At 42.9% G+C, this 17414-nt stretch overlaps 1 protein-coding gene and 1 long non-coding RNA gene across 2 annotated transcripts in view; one reads left to right on the top strand and one right to left on the bottom strand.

Annotated features, from left to right (window-relative positions):
- The first annotated feature begins 632 nt into the window (after positions 1-632).
- LOC135387023 (uncharacterized) overlaps positions 633-17414 on the top strand; it is a 59355-nt gene continuing 42573 nt past the window's right edge. Inside the window, exons 1-3 of the long non-coding RNA XR_010420792.1 lie at positions 633-706; positions 1116-1326; positions 15793-15845. This is a non-coding gene — a long non-coding RNA (uncharacterized LOC135387023). The remainder of the gene's footprint in view (positions 707-1115; positions 1327-15792; positions 15846-17414) is intronic.
- Positions 3594-12684, bottom strand: LOC135387671 (uncharacterized). Its single transcript, XM_064616776.1, has 13 exons — positions 12629-12684; positions 9929-10126; positions 9792-9866; positions 9606-9710; positions 9269-9391; positions 8355-8447; positions 7885-7977; positions 7732-7818; positions 7591-7668; positions 7424-7513; positions 7125-7342; positions 6473-6632; positions 3594-3745 (listed from the first exon to the last, which is right to left on the bottom strand). The coding sequence occupies exons 1-13, from the start codon at positions 12645-12647 to the stop codon at positions 3594-3596; spliced, it is 1491 nt and encodes a 496-aa protein (XP_064472846.1). The 5' UTR covers positions 12648-12684.

Genomic DNA, 17414 nt, shown 5'->3' with positions numbered 1-17414 from the left:
CCTCGCAAGATGCATTTTCGACCGGTGGTATACGCTGTCTGCCACGTGCGAGCTTCCAGCAGTGAGTGTGTCACGTAAGAGCCAAGTGATGTGAGTATTTCAAACCATTCTTGTGTTACAGTGTATCTTATAGCTAAATGAAATGCGGGCATGTATTTGTTTTAAATTCTTTTTATTGTTTCGCTCAGATGGGAGACAGCAGAGACATGGTAGCCGATTTCGAAAGAGTGATACCGTAACCGCTGTGCTTTTCATTCCCAATGAGTCTTGCAATATTGTACACATTGCCGGGACATCGTTCTATTACTTGCCTGGGTTCGAAGCTTATTTCACATAGCTTCGAGCTCTCGAAGTTATAATAATTGTGCGCGACATTTGCTTCTTTCAAGCAATGCCATAGTTGACGTGTATCATTTTGCGACAGATTTACTCCGTATCTCGTCGGATGACCATTGCTGAGCCAAAGGCGTACGGCAGTTACTGCAGCTGGACATCGGTGGACGTAGATGTTATGGTCAATCTGAGTCACGGTAGTGCATTTTCCCTGTTTCAGTGTCGGTTTTGTAAATTCTGTTGTAGCTACGAAAACGAACAGGGAAACAGCACTCAGAAAGGACAAGGTGTAGCAGCACATCTCCGGGCATCTATTTACCATGACGACCTACAGTAAAATGAGACAACTCGTCATGGATTTCAATATTTATTGGTAAGCGTCTTTGGGTGACAACCTATTTTGCAACAGGTCAATTGCTATGTCGTTTATGTACACAGCCAGGTAATGGTAGCCAGTCTTCATTGCGTAGTACATGATACATAGACTTTCGGCCACCAGTTGCCTTACGTCGACGTCACGATCACCGTAATAGCTGAATATGGAGCTCATCTGTTTTCCCCATTCGGAGACCAGGTCGAACGGGTGGTCGGAGAGGTGTTCACACTTCCTGTGCACCCTGGCATACATAGTTTTTGAAGACTCCCACACAGTCTTTTTCGCGGGAAGGTTCAGAGGCAGGGACTGGAACAGGAAAATGTCTCTGGTTATCTTAAATGCTGCGACGAGCACTGTGTCGTCCGTTGACTTCGATGAACCGCATTCTAACACGTCATTCCAATAGGTATGAGGACGGCGACATTTTCCTTGGATTTGATGATCCTGGGTAACGTCCCGCATGCCGCACACATCATCACCCGATTGGGACCCGGAATCGCCAGCGTTGGCTGGCTGTTCGACATCGGACCAGTGATCGCCAGTCATTTCGTCGTCGGTGGTGGCAGGTAGTTCTCCGGAACCCAAGTCCTTCTACGACTTCCAGAAGGTTGCAACAGGTACTGCACCTTTCCGTTCCGAACGCGTCTTTTTATAATGCGGTGGCCCTTCCCAGGCTGCACACGTGTTAATTCGCTTGCATAAAATTGACTTTCAATTGGTTCTTCCTGCTGGTCACGTAAGAGATAGGTATTCGGGTAACCAATCTTGACTGCTCTCACCACAAAAATTTCACGCGTAAACGAACCAAGATAACTTTTGACTAACTGGTGTCTAGACTTTGCTATTCTGACAAGCTGGCCAACGTGAAAACGTGGCTTCTCTGGGGGTTTGCTCGGAGTAGGATAGAGCTTTTGCCTAAATAAATGTTCATTTTCTTTGTTGACATCCACAGGTCGTGCCGACAGCATTCTATGAACACGATGATTATATGCTTTGACCAGAGGTTGTAAAATTTTCAAGTACGATTTATGTCCCTGATATTCAAAAGCACGATAAAGTGGCGTCATAAGACTTCGAACCCAGATAACACAAGTCTGTCCCGGGGATTAAAAAGGGACGTCCCTCTTGGGACAATGCGCACGTCCCTGGGACTGCATCAGTTCGTTCCGTGCTAGTCCCCATGAGCTCCCAGTGAAACTCCCAAGTATCTTTCCAGGAAGTGCCACGAACGTCCCGTGCGACCATTGAGGGAGCAACTTGGGACTCTCTATGGATCTGCTCTACCTGGATTTATAGCTTGAAATTATTTTACTTATTTTACTAAATTATTCCACCGTTAAAAGTGGAGATCAAATTTGTCAGTTACATGCAGTTTAGAGACAGTGAACGTTCACATATATATTTATTAGAATTTATTTGCAATACTTAATGCCAGAAATGAGTACACGTGTATAACTTCTCATACAGAACGCTAAAAAAATTGCACTTTCCCTGCACTGGATGCACTAACATTTGTTGTCTAAAAATACACTGCCACCCTCCCTCCATCATTGACTAGCATGAATATATGATAAGAATAACTTGTATAAACAAATATTCTGGATACAAAGCTGTATCCAAGAAAAGAAAAAACTGAACAAGAGAGAATGTGAATGCAATTAGAACACAAATTATTTTCCATCGTTGTGCATTTTAAACAACACTATAGGTATAATGTGTGAGGAAAAAATAGATGCTGTATGGCATGCCTTGATGCCTAAAGGAGGTAGATGGTTAGTGAAGCTATGCATATGACGTGTACTACACACAAAACTTAGCGACCATACTGAAGAACTTTAAACACAACATGTGACACTTAAGGTGTTGCACACAATCAATAGCATGTTTTCAAGAGACATTTGCACGTGGTATCACAAAATGCACTAGGCAATAGATAAGCTAATAGCGTTCGCAGCTTCTGCTTCGACTGGTCACAAAGTGTCGCATATATAAAAGACACCGCACTCACATATGTATGTATAGGATAGAGAGGCTGATATATCAGATGGCTACTCTGTTGCAAAAAAGCAAAACAAATGAGACGTGGAAAACTGATCACAGGGAAGTAAAAAAAAACTAGTTTATTTAGTGGCGAATTTAGCACGAAAACTACAACATGCTATGAGACATTTAAAGGCCGTTAACATTTTGGCAGTGGCACTGTCCTCGTCAGAATAGAACTGCTATAAATTTTCTAAATTTCGAACACTTTTGTCCTGACGAAGACAATGCCACTGTCGAAAAGTTAACCACTTTTAAATATCATAGCGTGTTGTAGTTTTCGTGCTAAGTTCACCACTAAGTAAACAAATTTTTGTTGACTTCCTTGTGATCAGTTGTCCACGTCTCATTTGTTTTGCTTTTTTGCAACAGAGTAGCCATCTGATATATCAGCCTCTTTACCCACACACGCACACGTACATACATACATATATATATATATAAACTACTAAAACTACTAAAACTAGTACTACTAAAACTACTAAAAACACTGGAAATAAATGCTGAATTCGAATTTTAACAGTAATCTGCATATATATATACTCCGCAAACGGGCAGCAATGTATGAAAAAACAAACAAAAAAAACTGACGTGTTGGTGTCATAGTATTTTGCACACAGTAATAAAACGTCAAGGGTAATGCACGACAGAAAAACAACAGGAAGATTAATATGCAGTCTTAGCAGCACATGGTATCACAAAGTATCACAGATCATGTAGGGTCGAAAACAACATTTGAAACAGTTTTCGCCACAGTTAGAACTCTCAGTATCACAAGGGGCTTCAAATGATGCATGACGAAAAAAATGTTTTCAGTTTGCAAAAAAGTTCTTAGGTTATGGTATCACAAGCTATCTGCGTTTTCCGCCGCTTGTCTTGCCTGCTGCCTTCTGTGAGACTCTGGTGCATGACGCAGCCATGACTGTGTAGCCTTCTCGATTTCTTTAAGGGTTCCCTTGCTTGAAACCTTTGCTTGGTCTTCAGGTGCCAAGGAATCTAGAAAAAGAATTTCGAGAATATCTGTGCATGGTTTGCATATAAGTGGAAAAACCAATAAGCCAAAAGATATGTGCAAAACACTTGGGTGATTCCATCTCAGCTCAGGCAGGGTGGTCCGGACACCATCATCGATTTCCCTTGAAAAAATATATGTTGTACCGCAACACGCATACAAAAATATTCAACAATATTTTGGCTCTATGTGTTGTCGTCCGCTCGAAAAAAATTCCTAAAGAAATTGACTCGGCAAGAGAGCTTCCTGACAGAACTACTTTGACATTTTATTCCTCGCCACCAGACGGTCCCAAACTATAGATTGTTTTTGTACAATATGTCAGGTACAACGATTTTAGGCGTGCGCTGACAGCACCGGTGAATTCTACTTTGATCTTTAATTAAAAATTGCCAAAGTGGCAACAAGATTCACATTTTGCTCATATTTCTCCCTACGCTGTGCTCCTGCTATATACGCCATCGAGATATATGAGGTACCGCTCTGTAGGTCGAAGCGTGCTCTTTGAATTGATGTCAAATTTACATGTCTGTACCTTGGCCACTTTCGTCAAGGCGGTGTAGAGTACAGATATGTTTTCACAAATGGGGTTTTTCGGACTCTCGTTCGACCATTCATGTTCATGCTTCGACATACACAGTGGTACTTCATATATCCCGATGCCATATATAGCAGGAGGACAGCGTAAAGACAAATATGAGCAAAATGTGAATTTTGTTGCAACTTTGGCAATTTTTAATTACAGATAAAAATATAATTTACCGGTGCTGTTTGCGCATGCTGAAAGTCGATATACCTGACATACTGTGCAAACAAAAAATCTATACTTTGGGAGCATCCGATGGCGAGGAATAAAATGTCAAAGTTGTTCCGTCAGAAAGCTCCGTCGCCGAGTCAATTTCTATGGAATTTTTTTTCGGGCGGACCACAGCATAAAGAGCCAAAATATTTGTTGCTCCTGTGTGTATGCGTGTTGCGGTACAACATATATTTTTTCAAGGGAAATCGGTGATGGTGTCCGGACCACCCTGCCTGAGTTGAGATGGAATCACCCACTTGATAACGCCAGTGCAGTCGAAGCTAGATTATGTTGCTTAGTTACTTCGGGCTTGCTATACACTGTATACAGTTATAACCTGGTTGTCTTACTTACTGACCTACATTTCCTCACAAGGCACCAATAATACATTAGAAGTAACTTTTCTGTAAAACTGACTACAGGCCTGTTTTTCATGCCCTGGCAACAATCCACAGTCAACACTAGAACAAAGTAGCATTCAGGAGCAAAAATGTATTCGTTGCTACCGATATTCTTTGTAAAAAGCAAAATCCACAGACAAGCTGAAGTAGAAGGCACTTAAGCAACATTAAGCTATGAACATGATATTGATCACTTTGGCCCCATGAATATTGTTAGTTCTTTTTTTAAATTAGGTTAAAAGGAAAAGCAGCACAACATGGAGACATCATGTGTGGGGGACTGAGTGTCCATGCTCGCTTAGAGCCACTATTCGCAGTGTTTTTTGGCTGGATTTCTTCACACCTTCTATAGAAATAAAGCATGGACCAACCACGCTTCTTATTCCTGTGTTATAGCTGCAAATGGTATAATAGATATGACTGTAGTACGGAATGCACGGCCCTCCACATGAAGGAAACCAACCCGATTGATATCAAGCTGATGTCAACCATGATTTAGCACACTTGTCTGTGTACTCCTTATATTTTTAATATGTGTATGGTAAACTGTCTTACTTGTACCCTGATCCATGTTAGCCTAGATATCCGTTACATTGTTACAGTATGCAATGTGTTTCACCTGAAGTGATAAACAATTCTAACTGGCGATGTACTCGCCGGAGGAATTTGGGACTTTCGGCCATTACCCTCTAGAAAGTTTTGCCACCACTTGCGAAGGCTTTGGACAATTTTTAATTCAAGGAAACTTATTTTTTTCAAAGCAAACCTCACTTTTTTACAAGTCATCCACGGATTACTGCAGACCCAACAAAAACTATGCACAGTATCGCAACAGAAATAGTCTTTAAAAAATGCGAAAATTACGCTTTAGCCCCGCCTGCTTGATTTTCACAAAGAAATGCGCGCGACATGTGCGTCTAGAGGAGGAAGTGTCCCCGCCTCTTCTTTTACCTTTCTTTCCCATGCTTTGATCTTGATGCTGTTGACTACCGTCTTATCACTAAGAAAACTAAATAACAGTCTTACGACAAGGAAGGCAAAACAAATGAAGGCGGGGACACTTCCTCCTCTAGACGCTCATGTCGCAAGCCTTTCTTTGTAAAAATGGAGCAGCCGGGGGTAAAGCGTAATTTTCACTCATTCTTACATTATTTCTGTTGCGATACTGTGCATAGTTTTTATTGGGTCTGTGGTTATCTCTGGAGGACTTCATATTTCTGTAAAAAACGTGAGGTTCGCTTGGCAATTTTCAGTGTTCAATTGAAAATAATAAATTCCCGCAACTGAAAATTGTTGAAAGCTTTCCCGAACGGTGATAAAAGTATTCTTGAAGAGTACGTCGCAAGTTAGAATTTTTATCACGCTAGGTGAAACACCCTGTATAGTAGTGCAGTAGCAATGCAGCATAAGCTGCAACAATGTCTCTGACACAGTAGCCCTGGAGCTGAATGTTACATTCATGCTGTCCCACCTACTTCTTCAGGCATTATCTCTCACTGCTTGATACCTACAGCACAACACCCTCCAGGTTTGTAGGTCACTGAACTTCAGCTTTCCTTTTGTTCCATGAAGGCTGAACTCCTTACCGACGGCAGGGGACAGCAGTCGTGACAAAATTCTAAACGTACGCTCCCCCACAGTGGCACCACCGACAAACTTCATGAATAGTTTCTGGGTTAGAGAAACAATGTATTAAAACAGATACTTGCATCAATGCTGCAGGCAACAAAGATATACATATAGGTTCTATGGTGAGAGGGGGCACTCTGTTCCTAGTCATAAAAAAAGGACATGACACAAGCATTTCAAACCTGGTAGAAGGTAAAGCATATTACGGCATCAGGTTTTCATCGAAATCATGTAAGATGTCCTGTGATCCTGAGAGACTAGAATATTGTGCCGTAGCCATTTACTTTTTAGTTCAAGCAAAAAAGGAAAAACTACATTTGCATGGAAATTCTTGGTTCTCTATACTAGACTATAAATTGTCTTCTAAAGAAACTATAGAATGTATAGAGTTTAAATTGGACTACGCTAATACAAGACACCTGGATTGGACGCCTGAGCAAACTCATAAGGCAATGTCTTAAATAACTTTCTAATTAGACAAGCTGGCTATCATTTGGCATGTAATGGCTCTGTTATGAAATGCATAGTGCTTACTAGCCGATTCCTCTTCTCAGAGCTTTCTTTCAGTTGCTCCTCAAAACGTAAGAACGCTTCCGTTGTTTTGAAAGGCTCGTCAATGATGTCAGGTTGCACCATTTCAGTGGTATCAGTCCTGCTACTAAGCTTCTCAAGGACCATCAGCAGGTGCTCAGTGTGCGACTGCAACGTAAGCCTCATCGTGTGTAGGAGCTTTAATATTTCTTGATAGAATCCTGAAAGAAAATTGCGTAGTATAATTAGTGCCCTGATGTTCCCACTCCTAACGATAGAGCTCACAGTAGACACTCACATACCATAATGAGTTCCATCACTTCCATGGCTAGTTCTGCGGACAGGTGTTTGCTCTTGGACTGCACTGGAAGCGTCTTGTCGGCTAGCAAAACCTTAATGAATAATAGAACCAATAAGTAGAAATAAAATTATATATTACACCGCACTAGGTGCAAATGCTTTTACATACTCTGGTGTAGTAATTCATCGTTAGAAGGTGGGTGCCTTATTTCTGCAGGTGACAGCTGTGGCATATGTTGTGTTTCACCTGCATGTGGTGATGTGTCTGTAACAACGTACCGCTCTAACAGAACGGTGAATACAGCCTTACCATAATGATTGCCTGACTGAGGAGTTTGAGCCAGCTGTCGTACTTGCACTAAGGGCTCTACCTGCTGGATTTCATGTGCTGCAAAACCTTTTGTAGTACATAAGAAGTAACATAGCGGTTACAACATTTCTTAGATAGCGACTTGTATCATACTCTGATGTGAAAAACTGCAAGCAGCGGAGGATGGGTGCACATTTCGTGATGCGGGCTGTTGCTGTGCTACTTCACATCTGCGATGTCGCCGCTCTGAAAAATTTGGTAAATTAATTCTTGCAAAAAAAAAAGCACAGTACACAAAATATAGGATTACGTGACAGTACATAAAATGGCATTCTGCGCGGTGGTTAGGTGCCTTATCAAACCTACTATTTACTACAGGCAGTAGTGACTGCGCAATGACAAGTTGCTGCATAATTGAATGGCTAAAGAATCTGGGACAAGGAAGGACAAGAAGACCACATGATACAAATATTTTCCTTGTCTCATGTCCTTTTTGTTCACCGATGTTCACGCCTCTACTTTGAAAATGGGATATCTAAATGCGTGGCAATAGGGGCAGAGGGGAAGGTTGAAAACCAGATGAAGCGAATTTGCATGTCATGAGCAAAAACATAGCTACCTACCTTGCAAATCCTGGTACAGCCTTCCCTGACGTGGGACATACTGGTGGTTTGTTGTCACCTTTGTAGCACTTGGGCCCATCTGTGGATACATACCTACAAACATGGCATGTGAATTTTACTAGAAGATTATTTCATTTGAAAATGAAAGCACCCCCCATGCAAAAGACTATGTCAATTCAGAAGATCCACTATCACGGTACATATAATTGATCATGCATACAGAGTAGTATATCGACAATCAATTATATGCAATATATTATACCGGCCCTTGAAGTACGAAAGACAGGCAGTTCACACAAATGTCAGAAGCCTGGTCAGCAACAGCAGCTTGTAATAAAGCAGAGTAATTTAGTAATCTTCACGTGCCAGAGGAGTGCAATATCCACGAGTTGCACACAAGAGAAAGGCAGGAAATTCAGTCGTGCCCAAAATATGCACAAGAATTAAGTACTCCCAAATAGCTTTTGAATTTAGGATTGTGCTGTGTTTTGAAACGTGTTTCGATAATGCTGCTAGCACTGCTGAAAGACAGCTGTTGCGGTGATTCAGCCCTATAGTTTCAACTATGAGAAGCATTTTAAATAACCTCTTGGCTTTATCCTAGAATTCCAGTACTGAGTTTCGCAAATGTAAACCTAAATTATTGTGACTTGCTTTGCTCCCATATTTGGAACTAGAAGGTAGCAGAAAATTCCTTGTCACTTTTTATCCTATTTTGACACGTGCAAATAAAAGGCCTTTTCCTGGTGGAAGCATATTAAAAATTCCTGTAACTACAGTCTTGCCTAAGTGAACAAAGACCATTTTAGATTAATCGTACGCACACAAAAAAAATCTTACAACAAATGTGGGTTTTCTCTGCACCTTTTTGAAGTTTGTACTGGCCTGAACTACTACTGTATAATTTTCTGTACCGTGCATCTGAAGACTTGTACTCTGTGACGGAAATGCACCGTCATTGCCGTAGGTGCTGCCAGGGGTCGCAGTGTGTCCGCTGAAATTCCCACTTCCATGCGCAGGTCCTTTGGAGCTTGTAGCTGTTAAAACAATTGGACTACATCCTTTATGCGCGTACAAAACGACATTTCTACTGAGCTATGAGCAGAACAAAGTGTGCCCACTTTTAATAAAAGCATTAAGCGGTACTTTGCAAGTTAGGAGTGGAATATGTTGTAATACTGAGGACACTATACTACAAGTTTTATGACGAATCTCATTATTGCGAACGCTATATGCATTTCCAAACTTTACCAAAGAATGCAGAGCGAGGTGGTGTTGGTGGTCTCTGTGGTGGCGTTGGAAGTGAACGTGGTGTTGGCGTACAGACTTCATCCCCAGAGCTGTTGCTCAGTTCATCTGGGTAAAATGCAGGCAATTGGTTGTCTTCTACCTCCTCTTCACTCTGTACTTTGCGCTTGTTCTTTCTTTTCCCTCTACCTAATTCGTTCTCGCTACACAGGTCTGACGTATCCTCTGCTTGTGCCAGCTTTCTTCTTGCGGCATCATATGTGTCTGAGAAATATAGGATGCAATCAACAAATACTAGACAACTGAATACACTTATGGTATCATACCAAAAGCAAAAACCCGAGTGCAGTCATACGTCAACCAGCTGCTCTGTGGCTTCAGGCCTTTCATAGTTATTTGCTGCAGACGTCTTGGGTCCTTCTCATTAGGCCAAGCACATTTGCCATTCTGCATCCAGGTAGCATGTACGATGGCAATAGAATTTCGTTCTTCTGGAAACTTTACGATCCAATATTTGGGTGAACCTATGTGACATACCGATATATCAGTTCATAATTGTGTGTGGTAACATGACGTAGTCCCACTGAAGGCGCACCTTTGATCGGATGCAGACCACTGGTAACTAATTGGTCCAACTCTAGGCACATTCACAGTCACTTTACTTGATCAAATGCACTCACAAACACACACACACATCAACTCGGCTACATCATTGCACAGAATGAACAAGGGGGAAGATGGCATATTGGTTTCGGAATGGTAACCGGATACATTTCTGACGAACATCAGCTAATGGCCAGGAACACAGAGCAGAAAGCGAGCGAGATGTGTATATGCCGAACAGTGAAGAACGGCACGGATGAGTATAGAGATCACCAGTGTTCACAAACTGCCTCCCAATAACAAGGACATCATTAGTGTTCGAAAGGCGCACAAAGTTCTCAATGCAGATGATTCTGCCATCGTGCAACAAACAGGTGTTATCTCGCTTGTGTGTACGCAGGGTGAACATGCTAGGTACAACAACTTTTTTGAATTGGTCACCACTACAGTTCAACGGCAGAGGACCTGACGTGTGGTTCACAGAACACAGTATTTCTGACTGACTGCTTTGACACTGTTTTGGTAGTTTCCGCCTTTCCATAGTCCGATTATATAGTTGCTCCAGCGGCCTGTCTGGTTTCCGTAGTATACATTTTAATGTTTGCATGAAGTTTTCGAAAGGAAAGGCACTCCATGTGTCTAACGGGCCGTGTGCACGGCATCATCAGTCAAATGTATTAAACCGTGGATATTATGGGATACCATGTGCTTACCATAGATCACAGCAAATACTTCAACAAAATGGAGAAGCAACTTCTCTGCATAATCTGCATATACCTGGGACAGTCTGTGGCTGTACAAAATGGTTATAGCTGCATGGAGAACCATAAAATTGGACAGCAGATTGCTTGGAACTCTGGACTGAAAAACAATTGGGCCTGTGTATAATATCAGCATTCTAAATTCTGTTGCCTTCCATCTGTCCATTTCTGTTAGAGTTCTCGGCTTTCTGGAAAAGTCTGAGCATACATGCTGCTGCAGTTTGAGTAAAGAAAGAGAGATTTGGTCTTTCGTGTTATTTCCTAAGCGATAGGCCCTGTTGCCTTTGAACCACAACGTCAGTAGCTTTCGCACAACACCCAAGCAGACCAAATGCATAAAATCGAGAGGGATTTGTCTAATCAAATCTATAGGAAGTTCCTTTAGAATTGTCTCATTCACGTGGTGATGTTCATTCGCACCACTACGAAACTGCTCATCCGTCATAACCTCAGCATTAAGCTCTGGAAAGCACATCCGGCCTTGCTGGTACATACCTTCAGTTGTACACTTTGAGCAACTGAAATAAGCATTGTGGCTTTTGATCCCAAGAATGTAGGCTTTTGCAGGAGCATCACACACCACAGCTGATAGTTTTAGTGCCACTGTTGTGCCATTTACTGAAACCCCACTTTCCAACAGCTCCTTAAGTTCCGATACAAATGGCTCAAGAAACGTGTTCGGGCACACGTTCTTTGATTTTTCGTAATACACTCCAATAGGAAAAGGAGAAGTTTGACCACAATTTGTAACAGTACATAAAATGGGCCAAAACTGATCTGCTGTGCTCTTGGAAAGTGGCAGGCCATCAACGTTGACATTGATAGAAATCACATCAGGGACAGTTTGAAGTCCTTGCAGTTCATACTGAAGCCCTGTTGCCAAACCAAAGTGGCAGTATTTGCCATCCCCCATTACCTTAACGCCAGCAGCATATCGTGGTGTTTGGAGCAACGTTCTTGCACACGCAGGTAAAAAGGGCAAAGATGGTTGTTTCTTTAGAAGCTTGAGCAGTGCTGTGAGGTCGGTATGAGTTATCGTGGAATTTAATGCCCATGCTTTGAGTTCTTCAGCAAACGTATTGCTCCTCTCAGAACTTTGGGAAGACTCGTCAACGATGACAGGATTTTCTAGAAATGGAGCATCTCTTTCCGTTGGATGTGAGGTGCCCCAGACATTTTGTTGAACCTGTTCTGCTTCCCCCTCATTCGATCCGAGATCATACGCTGCAGCGCCAAGAAACTGTTGGGCCTCGTTAGCTGTCTGCACATGACACAGCGGCTGAACTATTTCACACTGAGAACTGCGAATTTGGGGGGCCGGCGATGGTTCAACCGAGTTCCCCCTGTGAGAGTCTAAACATAGTGTTAAACTTTCATCGACACTTTGCCAGACACGTCTGTGAAGGGTAGATTTTGTCCAGTTTCTTGACATCAGCGCGGTGACGGATGGCACTGCGAGTGCTGCAATTCACAACGCTGCAAGTGCTGCAATTCACAACGAATACCACACCCCTACAACAGTCCAACACAAAAGAACGGCGCGCAGCACCGACAATCTCTAACGACAGAATTGATCGAGCTGCCTAAGCAGAACTATTAATGCTAGGGGTTCATATGTTACAAATATAAGCTATACAGCTACTGAAATATGATGTATCTTACCTTCTTCTGCAATATCCATAGTGTACGACTTACATAACGAACGAACGGAGAACAAAGGAACCGCCTGTTTACCCGTAGTTTCCCGCCTAATGGAGACTTGTGTCATTCAGCGGTATTCTCGTACGCGTAAAAAATGTCAGCTCGACATTATCAGTTGCATATATTTTACTGTTATGCCAGTTACGATGAAATACAATGCTTAATTGAAAAGTTACACTGCGTTTTGAATCGACTTCTGGAATTAATAGGCGTTGCTTCAAACGTCGCCGTTTCGTTCTCTCACCAGGGCGCGCCTTGTGAATATCTTTATGGTGTCGATTTCGATGCTAACGTCCTGTGCTGCTCCGACCCTGGATCCTTTTCGCGACTGTGAAACGTATCCTATACACTTCGTCCGAAGGCTATTACAGGGACTGACGTTTCGGGACAGGGGACATTGGAACTATATTGGGATGTCCCTTGGAAGTTTTGTGTTATCTGGGGAATAGATCGTTCTGCAATACTTGCTTTCGTATTTGAATTAGAGTGGAAGAGAGATATCCCTTTTGATTTTAAAAATGCTCCGACTGACTTATTGGTGAACTCTGTACCTCTGTCTGGATGAATCAGTCTCGGAGTCCCAATACGTCTAAAAGCGAGTCTCAGTCCACGTATAATTTCCGCTGCTCGTTTATTCTGCACAGGCACTACAGCAAGCATACGAGAAAATGCGTCGATACAAAACAAAAGATAGCGAAAACCCTTGTTGTATCTCGACAGTTTCTGAAGGTCTTTCAAATCTATTTGGAATATATCCTTCACACCCAAAACGATGGTCTTCCGGAACTGACGTGGTGGCTTAAGTTCTCTGAAGAGAGAGTACACATCACTGGTTTCCAGGAACTTGGCAACCTTCGCCGGCTTTTCACCGATCGCTCGTGCGAGTCGTTGAACACCACCTAGAGCACCAGGATGGTATACGTCCACGTAAGCAGGCATTAGCACAATTTTCTTCCACGAACACGAAGTCCGTCGAATGACAAGTAGGCATTTATAACGGCTGCCACGTCACCTTTGTACCAAGAGGGCGATCGATTGTGCAGTTCGTATTTTATAAGCTCGATGACGGAACTACTTGGAACAACGCGAGAATGACAGATAATCCTTCCCTCTTCATCTATCGCAAATACGGTCTTTAGCATCTGCAGAAGGCGAGGGCCTTCTTCCTGTGTCGTGCGGGAAAATGCGCCAGAATGTTTTCCTCCCGAAGGTAACCACAGTGTTCCTGTTGCGTTTCCAACGTGCTCAATACTGGTTCCATTCTCGAAGTCTCTTAGCCGCTCTTGTGATAACCGGAGAAATGCGTCGACGAGGTGTCTCAGGTGTGAACGTAGGACTACTGGCTGATGGCTCTGCAGTCTCCTTTTCAAGTCGAGATGGATGTACGATAAGTGTCGGTATATTTAGCTTGACCAATAGTGGTAGGATCCTCTCGAGATACGCGGGTCGCCACACATTTCGCGCTCTTGTGACCAAATAATAAACAAGGTCTACAACGTTGGTATTTGGTATTTGTTCAACATTGACAATGAGCTCAAACGTTTTACTATTCCAGCCGAGCACGGGTTTTAGTAAACGCAGTAATTGGCTTGCTCTCATCTTGTAGCCGCTGCTCATAAAATTAACGATGGCATCTTCCTCCTCGTCCGCTTGAATCTGTGTCTGCTCTCTTGTCGATGCCACATGATTTGTCTCCTCACCTGCTGCACTAGGCTGTCTTAATGTGTTCGCGGGAGGATGCAATAGCTTGTGCAAGTACTGGATGATCTCCTTGGCCTTGATATCATCAGGCTCCTGTTTATTCAATATCGACGGAATAGTGCTTTCCCGATAGGGAACAAGCTCGTATTTCTGCATTATTTAAATGCCGATTGCTTTTGCGATGCTTTTGCCCTTCTAAACTTGAAACGAGACCTAACAAGGGGGGCAACAAAAATTGCAAAAACCCGCCGGACTGATGAAGAATCCGTTTAACTTTCTTCACATCTGCACGGTCTTGCCTGGAAGCCAGTGTCCTAATGGGTGTTGCAAAAGGCTGCAATTGCTTTTTAACTTTCGGCGGTACGTCGATGTTTCCTTTGCAGAGGTTCATACAAATCTCCCTGATTGTTCGTAGCTGTTCCCTGCTGGCATGTTGAATCAGGTTGTAAAGATCTTCCCCTGTCTTTGCTTCAGCGATCATACGAAGGAAACGAATGTGTTTGTTAAGCCTTTTCATTACCTGTATACGATCTGTCTGTGATCATCCGGGAAAATATTGGTCCACACCTTATAGTGATCGTTGCTCTGTTGAGACAAGTCGATAACTAAGTATGAGTATGGTTTCTGACAGGCATCTTTATATATCGTGGGCAACAAATCATTTCGCCCGAAAATCTGCCTGGACAGCATACGCAGCTGGTCTGTAGTGCGTGGTGAACGAAATAAAACGAGAGCCGTGCTATTGAATTGTATTGTGCGATACAAAGGGTCGTTGACGAACAGGTATTGCGAGATGAACACAGCCGTGATTGACAGGTGGTGACACCCAGCGATATAAAATTTGCAGATTTCTTTGAGTCTTTGCCGGTCGGCTAAACAGTCGTCAAATATAAATAATGAGTGGCTATAATTCTCCGGATCTGCAGGGATGTCTTGACTGAAATTTACTTCAGGAAGAGTATCGAATACCGGCTGCTTATAAAGATAGATATACCATATTTGCTTGAACGGTTTGTCAAAGAGGACAGCTCTGTGTTTAATTAGTCGTGCCACGAAGGTGGATTTCCCACTTTGACTAGCCCCTGAAATTGACACCGAGGCAGGCGTCACGAACCTAAAAGGTGCTATCACTGTCATTTCGCGCAAGGGAATGAAGTCTGGTCAAGATACGTTTCGTTAGATAAACAAGTCCGTGCTTGCAAACTGCAGGGAAAAAAAGCAAACTGCAAAGGTAGGTTCGACTGCAGAGTTGACGATGTAAAAAAAAAAAGAAGACTCCTCAAGGTTGCCATGCTGGCAACTTCTTATATAAGAACTGTCTGACGCTCAGCTCCTTCACTCTCGAACCTCCTTCTGAGGAGGTATGGTGTTCAGAATGATGAAATATTTTGCAGTGTTCTAACATGTGCTCCTTTTGTTTTCAGCCGGTCCAACGTGTCCGAAGGATCATCGTCGTCATCATTACATCAGTGTACAAGTAAGCATCATGTCTTCGTCGATCTTGCATAAACTTGACAAGCTAAAGAAATGTGGAGAGTTTCAAAAAATGGCGACAATTCCTAAAAACATCAAGTATGATGTGGTTGATGTTAACAAAATTGAAACAATGTATGGCGAGGCGGTCTACGTAGAAATTATGAAGGATCACGAGCACGTAAAGGTGTTCCTTCCAGCTCGGTTTCATAAACTAAGCACTCAAGACATCGAAGACATGAGGAACACGAGCGGACTCTGGATGGAGAAGAAAGAGCGAGTTGGAAAAGACGGGAAACGTCTTCTTTCGCCAGACATCGTGTTCGGTCAATCCGAGTAAAAAAATAAAAAGGAATGGTGACATGCCACTTTTGTCCTCCGGCCGATCGGCAGCACTACACAACAGCGCTGGGACTTCAAGTTCATCTGGCTAACGTTCATAACCTTGCAACACCCTGTATCCCATTTTGTGAGACACTCTGTACGCTCCGCAACTATACCAACCGCTATGAGCTTCATCTACATGACAGAGACGACGACGGGCAGGATGTGAGCACATTATTTCATGAAAACGGACGCTACCTTGCCGGTGTACTTCGACATTTCGGATTTCCGTTACGCTTTTATGTTTTGCTGAAGGCGGAACTCGGTCGACATACGCCTGAGGATGAGATCATATTTGTCACTCAATTTATTCCTTCGAGTGTGCATACGCTGTGGTCGGAACGAGACGTAGAACGTGCTGTCATTGAAGTAGGCACTGAAGTCACCAACAATTTAGAAAAGCTTGAAATGCAAGGGTCGGGATTTTTCTTATTTCGAATTCACGCCTGCATTCTTCATGTCGGTCGTCTCGCACCACAGCTCATTGGTTGTACCGACTTTGAATTGCCAAACGAATTGAAAAAAAAAGTGTCGGTGTCTTCTGAGTGTCGACCTTCACAAGGATAGTGAACAGAACATGTGTTTCGCATTTTGCGTACTTGCCGGTCTACATCCTGCAAAGGGTTCTTACAGACGCAGAGCTTCATCGTACAGGTCATACCTGTCTCAATATGTATTTCCAGAGACGTTTCCTGTAGTGTTCCCGAAAGATGTAGAAATGTTTGAGAAGCAGAACGATGTGAGCATTAACGTGTACGGTTATGACAAAGATGAAAAATATGTTTACCCGATTAAGGTTGTCGACGACCAGTGCAAGAAGCATGTCGACCTACTGCTGATTGACTTCCATTTTGTACTCATTACTAATTTCAATGCTTTGTTCACACCACCTGGTTATTTTCACTGCAAACGGTGTACGATGGGTTTCACCACCCCGGGTGTACTCGCCGATCATCTACTAATGTGTAAACAACAAAAAGTGTCCAAGACTATTTTTCCAAAGAAGGGTGAGACACTGTCGTTTGCCGGAGAGCATTTGATATCGGAAGTTCCCTTCTACTGTGTATACGACTTTGAGAGTGTACTATCACCGTGTTCGGGAGGCGGGAATGTCTACAAAGAACACATCCCTTCATCCTTCTGTCTCCTCATCATACGCTCGTGCGATTCGTATGTCTTGAAGAAACAT

Source organism: Ornithodoros turicata, chromosome 3 (assembly GCF_037126465.1).
Source record: "Ornithodoros turicata isolate Travis chromosome 3, ASM3712646v1, whole genome shotgun sequence".
NCBI classification, from domain to species: domain Eukaryota; kingdom Metazoa; phylum Arthropoda; class Arachnida; order Ixodida; family Argasidae; genus Ornithodoros; species Ornithodoros turicata.
The sequence above is the reverse complement of the archived record's forward strand: the minus strand, read 5'-3'. Positions and strand labels throughout refer to the sequence as shown.